Here is a 10,545-nt window from a genome sequence, read left to right on the forward strand (position 1 = left end):
TTTGTATTTTCATTATTGTTGTAAATCGTGGTTGCAAAGGTTGCTGAAACCAGGTAAAGGACGAACTTCGTCCGATAGTAACCCCGAATTAATTATTGTGTCCTCTTTTTCTGTTATTTCCTTCTCTGCTGCTAGCGGGGCACTGAAACATCATAGAGTTCCCTTCAAGGCTAAATTCAGGATATACCACTGAATTTCAGGTCCGTACTTCGGAACATATTTCCGTGGGGGGGGGGGGGGTAACTTGTAAAAACCACAACCAAATGACAGGTGAATTAAATGAAAAGTGTCGAAGACTAAGGAATAAATTGTAAACAACTGTTAGAATCAAGAAAGAAAAATTACTGAGAAAAGCCCCCTCCCCTACTTACCTGTCTACTATTTACGGTTGACTGATGACAAATAAACGTAGTAAGATACAAGATAAGATAGCCAATGAGATACAAGAGAGGAATAATCAGCACGAAGGTGTAAAGACGGTGTATTTAAACGGTGTATCACCGTTTAAATCAGTCAACTTGGACTTCAGCCTTTCTAGACTATTTTTACCAGCACTGGCGAAAATGGGAATGACATGACGCTGCAGTGTCTTCCGAGGCAAGAGTTTAGAAATTACTACTACTTATAATACTACTACTAGCAACTCACATCAGTAACAAGCCGCGTAAGGCCAACACAGCTACGCACGCTCCTCCTTCAGCTCAATCTATTCAAAGCGTTCCTCTTTACACCCTCCTGCGAATTTAGCATTTCTCTTAAATTTTTGCTTACGACATCCTCCCACCCCAACCAGGGACTACCTGTTTTTCATTTTGCCCTAGATGGTTGGTAGAAAACGACAATCTTTAGCAATCTGCCATCCTTCATCGGCAAAACGTGGCCTAGCCATCTCAACTTTTCTCTTATTATAGCCCTAGTTTGAACCCCACTTTTCGTACAGTCTACTGTTTGAGATACGGCCAGTCAGTTGGGTACCCAGAACAGTCCGTAGGCAATTTTTCTGGAAAAAAAACATGCAAATCTTCCTCCGTTTTTCGGAGTTCCTGCGCTTCAGAACCATGCTTGGCCACTGTCATCACTGTAGCGTCCAATATTCTAATCTTGGTGCATAGACTTATCTTCCTATTCTTCCAAACTTTTTTGGCTATTCTACTTTTAACATCTTCTGTGCACCCACTGTCGTTACTAATAATACTACTAAGGTAAGCGAAGCTGTCCACTGGATTAATCTTCTCGTTACCAAACATCACTCTTCACACTCTCCTAATCCTAGTCTTCTTAAGATTAATTTTCAAGTCTATTCTTGGACCATGAACTTGCAAAACCTCTAAATTCATATTCAATTATTTATGTATGAAATATTATAATATTATTGCTATAATATTTATTTATTTTTAAATCTAGTTACTTATCTTTCAGTATATTTATATTTAATTTATTTTTGAAATGCACTTGCACCTGCAGCTCTCATTTTAACGCCGAGATACTCCTGTGAAAATTATGGGGTTAAAATTTTTCTCTCTGAAAAGTAATCCATTACTAATATCAGTATTTTGATTACGATTGAATTCTAATCTAAAAATATATTTCTACCCCTTTCAGTGCAACAACACCTGGCTCAGATTTGATCAAGAGCAAAAGGAAGCGGAAGCCGAGGAAGCGATTGAACCGTCTTCCCAAGAACTATGATCCAAAGTACGTTCCAGACCCGGAAAGGTGGATTCCAAGAAGAGAAAGAGCTGGTTATAAAAAGAAGAAGGACCGAAGAGCTAGGGGGAAATTGGCAAAGGCACCCAAGGATCTGCTGCAGGAGCTCAAGACCTTTAGTAAGTTTCACCTTTAGTAGGTGTTCGAAATGGTTTGGAATGATCTTAATCTTTATTTATTGTATATAAATATATATATATATATATACATATATATATATATATATATATATATATATATATATATATATATATATAATATATATATATATATATATATATATATATATATATATATATATATATATATATATATATATCTTACGACCCAACCAATATGAATTTTTGGGGTCCGATACCGATATATCGTTAACGTACCGACACGATACCGATAAGCTTCCCTTCGAAAAAAAAACCTTACCTTAAGTTTAAGCCCCCCCCCCCCATTCTCTTCCCAGTTCATAATCACATATTTCTTCATGGTCTGTTACACACCAAAGAAGAGCTACAATAATTCACTGTGGATTCCAAAAATTAGACCATTTGTCAGTCCGAATTTTCTCCTCCTAATATTAATTTACAACGGTCATTTGAGTCTTGAATCTTTCTAATTATCAGACCTCTGATTTTGTTGTTAGCAGAAAGTCAGTTAATGACGCTATTGTTCGGTTAAAACCAAAACACTCCTCTGGGTGTGATAATATTAGTGCTCTCCATATTAAGTCGGGGAATCATACCCTAATTGGGCATCTTACTATTTTATTTCAGATTATTCCCACTCAGTGTGTTGTTCCCTCAACGTTTCGTATAGGAGACTTCATCCCAGTTCCCGAGAAAGGTAAAACAACAAGTCAGTGGTCCTTGTTCCGTCCTATTATTGTAGTCAAGTTTCTATTTAAATTTTTCGAATTAACATCTATTAATGAGCTCGAAGAAAAGTGCTACAGTCCCCCTCTTCAGTTTGGATTTCGCCGTAGAGTCAGCTGCAAGGATGCTCTATCCGCTATTTCAAATGTCCTGCTTGACGCTCACTCTTCTCGTGACAGCCTAGTTCTCGCGAGCCGTGACGTTAAGCGAGCCTTTGATTCCCTAATCCACCCTGCTATCATGTGAAGCGCTGTTAGGCGAGGAGTAAATCCAGTCATAATTCGGTCTTTAAAAGATTTGTACGCTGGCTCGAGAGTGCGGTTAAAAATTTCGTCTGAAATAAATTCAGTTCCTAATCCTAATGATATGTTTATCCCGGTATTTAAAGGTGTTCGTCAGGGAGCCATCTCGTCACCATGTCTATTTAATAATTCCGTAATCAATGCTCAAGACGCTTCTCCATCCTCATTTATTCATAATTTTCTAGTTGTATCTATCATAAGCTATGCTTATGATATTTGGTATAAGCTGTGTCCATCTGGGGATTCCACAAATGTTCAAAATTCTTCAGTCAGAATATTTAAAACTTGGTCTCAGCTTTAATCCAGAAAACTCTGAAGTCGTTTATTTTAACAGGACGAATAGCCACACTAATTCCAACCTTGATATTTCTCCCCCTAAATCTGTTGATAACATTTATTATTTAGGTCTTCCTATAGGATCATCAATCAAACACACTCGGAACCTTCTTGTAGATTAATTATAAAAACTCCGAAAAATAATTTTTTCAAAGATAAGTAAAGGCCATTTTAAACTTAAGTTCAACAGATACAAATACCTCTTAAAATTCAAACTCAAAACAATCAGAAATTTCTACTAAAAAATAAATGACACCCAAAACGAATAGAAATTAAATAAACAATCATAGCAAAAACATACAACAGGTAATAATGTAAATGAATAAATAGATCTTAAGGTGATTAATGCTTAGATTGAATATGAAAATCAAGCTGGAAACGCACAAAAATTAAAAAAACAATCAATACAAACAAACATACAATATATATTACTTTAAATCAATAAACAAATCTTAAAACGAGTGAAGCTGTAGTTAAATATCTGAATCAAGCATGAAATAAACAAAAATCACTACAAACAAGAGTTTGGGTATGGCCTCCTTCTCTCACTGTAAAAGTCTAAAACCTACTGCGTCATTACTGCGTCTACAAACCCCTATGCCTTTCCAAGGCCAGAACATTATTTGCACTCTACTGAAAAAAATACAAATGAATGTGAATTGTCAGATTAATATACATACACTGATATCTATTAATCAAAATGTTAACATTATTTGATTAATGAAAGTTATAAAAGTAAAAACATTTATTTTTTTTCAAGTAAAGTGCAAATTATGTTCTGGCCTTGGGAAGGTTATTATTCTGGCTATCACTAAAGTTAGTATGTAAACTGCAAAAATATTTATGGTGTCTGAGTAATAATTTTAATGTTTTAATTCAAAATAGTAAAATACCTGACGGTTTTGAAGCCATTTTTATATACATCAGTATTGCATATGACGTTGTCACACTTGTCACACTTATGTGAAAAAATTAAAGATTTTCATGTATGGCGAAGTTTATACTAAATTGCTTAAAGAGCAAAAAACTGGTAATAACAAAAATGTTTGAATATATTTTGTCAAGGAATTACAACAATTCAAAACCCTTAAAAAAATAACAAAAAGTTTGAAGCTTAGTAGAAATCAATGTTAAAAATTGTATTTGCGGTATTTATCAAATATCTTTGAATAGATGTCAGTATGAAAAGACATTAAATTGCGTAAACAGCAAAAAACTGTTAATTGCAAAAATATTATATATTTTAACAAGGAATTACAACAATTCAAAAACCTTAAAAAAGAAAACCATAAGTTTGAAGCTTTGAAGAAATCGTTGTTAGAAAAACATCATTACCGAATATTTTTTCTTACGAATATAAACAATGTCTTTTTAAGACATGAAAAAAAGTTGGAAATTTTTTTAAGTTTAGTTCAGAATCGCTAAAGTTTTTATTTAAACTATAAAAATGTTTATGGTGTTTGAGCAATAATTTTAATGTTTTAATTCAAACTAGAAAATACCTGAAAATTTTAAAACTAGTGTTTTTTTTTTAGATAAAATCACCTCGCTACGTGATGAACCCAACCAGTTATATAATGTCAGTAGGAAAGCCCAAAAAACGAAAATTTGCAATTATTACAAATATTACAAATTTGTAATATTACAAATATATTTTAACAAGGGATTACAACAATTCAAGAATCTTAAAAAAGAAAACAAAAAGTTAGAAGCTTAGTAGAAATCGTTCTTAGAAATTGGACTTGCATTAATAATCAAATATCTTTGAAAATACAGTATGAAAAGACATTAAATTGCGTAAAGAAAAAAAAAACCTTCAATTGCAAAATATTTGTATGTATTTAAACGAGGGATTACAACAATTTAAAAACTTTAAAAAAGAAAACAAAACTTTGAAGGTTAGTAGATATCGTTGTTAGAAATCGGATTTTCTTTACTAGTCAAATATCTTTGAAAAGACTGCGTATGAAAAGACAGCAAATTGACGGCGGTTAGAAGTCAAGCGACAATGTTAATCCACATGTGAAAACCAAAAGTTTAAAGCTTAGTAGATATCGCTGTTAAAAATCGGACTTGCTTTACTAATCAAATATCTTTGAAAAGACTGCAATATGAAAATACTTCAAGTTGTCTCAAATTGTCTGCGGTTAGAAGACAAATGACAATGAGAATCCATATATTGAAGCCTGTCGTGTGTCGAGTGCCGGGGTCCGGCGGTGAAGCCGCAACGCTCCCGGTTCTATATATATACTATCTGTGGAAAAGAAAAAAAGGATGCTGTTTAGGCAGAATGCTGTAGTAGCTGCCACTTTTCTTGATTTTCAAGCCAAAATATTTCCTTTGCTGTTCAAGCCAAGGGACAGAAAGTTTCCTGTACAGGGGTTTCGGACAAGGCGGTTCTAATGGTGTACTTTTTGTTTTTATCTGGCTCTTATTTTAGGAGTTATGGGTTTTTATATTTCTTATTTCAAGCCAAGTTTTTTTTAATTAAAGCCAAGGGACGGTAAGTTTGCTATATAGAGGTTTTGGACAAGGTGGTTTTAATAGTGGATTTCTTGTTTTAATCTGAATCTATTTTTAGGAGTTATGCGTTACTTTAGTTTTTAATATGGGGCGTGATCGTGTGTTACTAGGTTGCTAGCTACCGCTGCAACACGGATTTCTTACTAGGTTGCTAGCTACCAATGCAACTCGGATCATATAGATTTTTACAAAAAAAAACTGCATTTTCGTGTACAAGCTTGATGAATGACGTTATAATTGTATATTTATAATCAAATGTAACCATGTATGACGTCATATTCCAAAGACCTCTTTTTCTTTTCCCCGATGCATCAGGTACTACGAGATAGACATTGGTCCTTACTGTAAAAAAGAAGAAGAAAAAAAAAATGCCCTTTGGACAGAATGCTGTAGTAGCTGCCACTTTTCTTGATTTTCAAGCCAATATATTTCAATTGTTGTTCAAGCCAAGGGACAGAACCAAGGACAAGACCAAGGGAGTTTTCTTTATAGGGGTTTCGGACAAAGCGGTTCTAATGGTTTACTTTTTGTTTTTGAGATTTTGGAATAAACAAATGGGAAATTGTTTTTGAGATTTTGGAATAAACAAATGGAAAAAACAAATGGAACAAGTGGCACCATTTTTTAAATCACGACAGGAGTTGATTAAACTGCTGCGTTTACCGACCAAGTTTGACATTTCAGTAGTTGACATATCAGTATTTTCGTGGTCTTCGTTTAACCGAACAAAAAGTGTTGGGGACATCAGAAAAATCTTGGTGCTTTGCGCCAAGATTTTACCGACTCATTTTGTAACGGATTGCCCAAAAACATTGGAGGGGGGGGGGGAGAGGTGTCCCCCCTCCATACGTGACAGCCTGATAGGAGCTACCATATTACTCCTGGGTGTGATGCTCGCTTACGAACAGTAGGCTAGAGTTTGGACCTTTCTTTGGGTACTGTTTTAGATGCCCGACACGGTGCCAAAAACAATTATGGCATAAAAGCTCGCCTGTTCGGATTTTCTTAGACTCTAATAATCATTGCCTTTTCGGTTTTGTGGTGCAGTGAGCTATCAGTAGTAGTAGCAGTAAATAAAGAATCGTAGTTTTCTTCGTCAGCTTTATATATATTTTTTTAGTCCTTGCTTGTTTCAGATGGAATGACAGCTTGGCTTTTTATAGATATATTAAATCGCCTGTAGAGTTTGTCATTTATAGCTAGGAATACTCTGAATAAGCAGGCATAGGCCTATGCAAAAAGAAGATGGAATATCTGGAAGGAAGTGAATGATTGAATAGCCATAACGTCAACAGAAGTATTATTTATATCTGTGTGGGTAATTTAATTCAAAGATTTGGCAGGTAACTACACTGTATGGATAGATGATAAAAGAGGCTATCCCTGGTTAATTTTGCTCATAAGACACAAATTAGATAGAAAACAGTAGTATAGGGTACTATTTAGTTCTTCGTGCCATGCTGCTTCAGAATATCCTGACCACGACGATTATAATTGTTTTTCAGCTCCCCTTGTCGGGTCAGATATAGCCTTAGCTGTATGCAAAAGTTTGTTGATTTTGTAAGTTTTACTATTTTTCGTGCACTTAGAACCCTGGCTATTTTATCCCTTCTTCTGAACTACGCATTATAATAACAAAATCCCTGCTTCTTTATATTTAGAAAATCTCTTTTTAATGGACTTTCAGAGTTGTGTCCGGTTTAACTGCATCCCCTCCTTCAACGCCCTCCTTCCACCCTCAATTCCTAATCCCTCCCCCTGGAAGGAAGCAACTATCAAAATCTATTAAAGAGACATTTTCCAAATGAATATTATTTTTACACTTTCTAGTTCAGAAGAGAGGATAAACTTGACTGGGTTAATTTATGGTATTGAACAGAATTCAGTTAGAAAAAAAAATGCATTTATATATTTTGTTTTTTTATATATATGGAAGGGCTCCATTAAGCACCATCCATAATAATCACTGACATTGAAATTCCTTCTCAGCCCTCCCCCCTCCTGCCTCTGCCCCTAATGGGGCCAGATATTATCCTAGGTTGTGTAAAGAACATAGTATATTTTGTTGTCTTATGTTTGTTTTGTTTTTAATTGGCTTTATTTTAAATTTGAACTAATTGCAAATCAAAAATAAGCCTAAAACTTATATTATTGTATATGGCCTTAGTAGGACGGAAGGGGTATGCTGAAACGCATTTACAATGGCACTGATCATTCAGTTTTTAAAAAGTAAATCGGGAAATCAAATGGGATATTTCTATTTTTTCCATCTGATTTCTGTACAAAAACAAAATTAACCAGGGATTGCCTACCTTATTACTAACCCCTACAGTGTAATTTCTTGCCAATATTTTGAATCAATTTACCCATCAGACCTAAATAACACCTCAGAAGCAATTCTGCCCTCTTAATCAAGCACTTCTTTCTAGATGTTCCATCTTCTGGCTACATATATCTATACGTGCTTGTTCAGAGTGTTGTAAGTTAAAAATGGCTAGAACAATAGTCAAAATTAGTAATCTATAAAAAGGCGTGTTTCGATTCCGTCTGAAAGCAAAGCAGCCTTGAAAAATATGAAAAACTGACAGAAAAAAGGGTCTTTTTTTCATATTTTTCAAATTCTTTTTGATACCTTGAAGGGGCCTTGAAAAGGTAACTTATTTTTGTAACCACGCGAAAAATTAACCATCGCTAGAAATATTTTATCACTAGAAACTAATTATTAAAAAGTAATATGTTCCAAAGGTGTCGATTTGTGTCAGTGTAATTCCACAAAAATTTGATTTTACAAAAATATTATTGTACACGTCAAATGTTTTCCTTTTTCTTTATAACCTAACAAAAGAAGACGGGAAAAAAAAAAAAAAAAAAAAAAAAAAAATACTGAACTACGTGACAAACATGAGTCGTCGAACAGTGTTTGCGATAATCGAAGTGAATATGACTTAGGGATCAATATTTCATTGGGTGCTTGTAGAGACGGCAGTAGACAACTTTTGAAGCATTTTGGAGGACCACAGCCAAATTGAAATAGGCTTCTGATTACCTAATTTCGGTCTAGATTCGTTTTTTACGTAGGCCTTACAGAAAATTACAGATTGCTTTCCTTCTACAAAAATGATGGGAATCGAACAGAAGAAGGCATAGAAAAGTTTCAACGCATTTATAGTATCCAAAACATCAACGTCAAATCGTGGAAAACCTTTTATACTGACGTTATGAAAACTTTTGGGATTTTAGAATAACTTTTGTAAATCTCGATGTGTGTTGAGTACATTGTATACGTTGGGAATGAATAAATTTCGTTGAAACATATCGTTTTAATGTAATGGATTAAGTAATTGAATTGTGAATTTTTAACCAACATTAACCTTAAATCATAGTTTAAGAGCTATAGACATATGATGTTATTTTTTGTTTTGTTTTAGGGCTTTTTTAAGGGCTCAAAAAGGAATTTGCTCGAGAAGCGAGTATTATGTTTGGAGAAAGCATAAAAAAAAAAAAAATTCAAGTGAAGTGTTCGCTTTCTTAATAAATTTGTTACTAAATAGTTTTGTGTTGTAAAATTGTTGATGCATACTTTCTTGCTAAATTGTGGAAAATAGGGTATAATGGGTTGAAAAAAAGGAAAACTATGTTTATTTACACGAAAAGAACATAATTTCATGAGACTGATGGTCCGAATTTGAGACTTGGCCCTGTTTCTAAAACTGGTGGTTCTTTACCTTTTTTTGTATTAGTTGTTGAAAGTAGTGAGACCAATAATTTACGCGAATGATAGCCTACTTGTGAGTCGAGTTTGCCACCCTGTAAACTAATCAAGCAAAACACGTGAAATTTAATGCTGGAAAAGAAAAGGAAATTTGAACCCTTCCCCCCCCCTCCAAAAAAAAATTATCCGACTCGCCAACAACAAAAATGCATATACATAAATTTTTAATTTGTATATATGCATTAAAAAGAGTCGTGTTGAAGTACAAAAAAGAGAGAAACCATGAAAGGAATATAAAAAGCGCAATCTGTGGAAAATAGTGAAGACGAGGGATCAAGCGCTTCCTGAAAATATGCGCGTTCAACAACGACCGTAGTTAAATAGAAATTTCTAATTAAGCAGGCCTGACATTTGATTTTACTAAATACTCCAAACCGGAATCTACAGTTTATTTATACGTGCAACCATTCTAGTGCTATTGTCTGCACTTTCCTTTTTTGTATTTAAACGACTAATTTCTATTTCTTTGTAGTGATATTTCGAAAGGGGCAGCTGGCGTTAGGTCATCTGGTCCTTCGACTGCCAATATCCAGGCTCAAACTTCGTCATCTGCTTATAAGAAGCAGCAGAAGAAGAAGAAGAAAAGTGGCAAGTTTTAACCTTCAAGTTGAATAAGCAGGAAAATTTTTTATAAAGAAGAAGTTGAATAAGCAGAAATATTTTTAATAGTTAAAATTTCTGTTTAATTCTATATCCAGAAATCATTTGGGAGTATGATTCTTATTTTTGTCACATGAATTTTCTGTTTCGAAGTAAATATTGATCGATATTACTTTTAGTTTTCATTAACGACCTAGAAATATAATAATATGTTTTCCTATGTTTTCACGACAGGAGCGCGCCGAGGATGTGCAGTGGCCCCAAAGCTCTTCTATGTCATAATAGACTATGTTTTAACAAGAACTACTTCATGTCTCAGCTTTGGACTCAAGTTTGGAGATTCTGTCATTACAGATACTGATTTTGCCAATTAATTGGCCATTCTGGAGGACTCCATGGAGCATTTGCTGGAAGCGCTTTGAATCCTACAAGAAGAGGC

At 34.2% G+C, this 10,545-nt stretch overlaps 1 protein-coding gene across 1 annotated transcript in view; it reads left to right on the forward strand.

The window, feature by feature from the left end:
- The window catches only part of Srp72 (signal recognition particle 72), an 87,330-nt gene extending 77,052 nt beyond the window's left edge, over positions 1 to 10,278 (forward strand). The window contains exons 12-13 of the mRNA XM_089099950.1: positions 1,603 to 1,826; positions 9,979 to 10,278. Coding sequence (XP_088956076.1) covers positions 1,603 to 1,826; positions 9,979 to 10,121 — 367 coding nt within the window. The 3' untranslated portion in view covers positions 10,122 to 10,278. The remainder of the gene's footprint in view (positions 1 to 1,602; positions 1,827 to 9,978) is intronic.
- The last annotated feature ends 267 nt before the right edge of the window (positions 10,279 to 10,545 follow it).

This window comes from Artemia sp. Qi Xiang Cuo, chromosome 2, assembly GCF_049724085.1.
Source record: "Artemia sp. Qi Xiang Cuo chromosome 2, ASM4972408v1, whole genome shotgun sequence".
NCBI lineage: Eukaryota > Metazoa > Arthropoda > Branchiopoda > Anostraca > Artemiidae > Artemia > Artemia sp. Qi Xiang Cuo.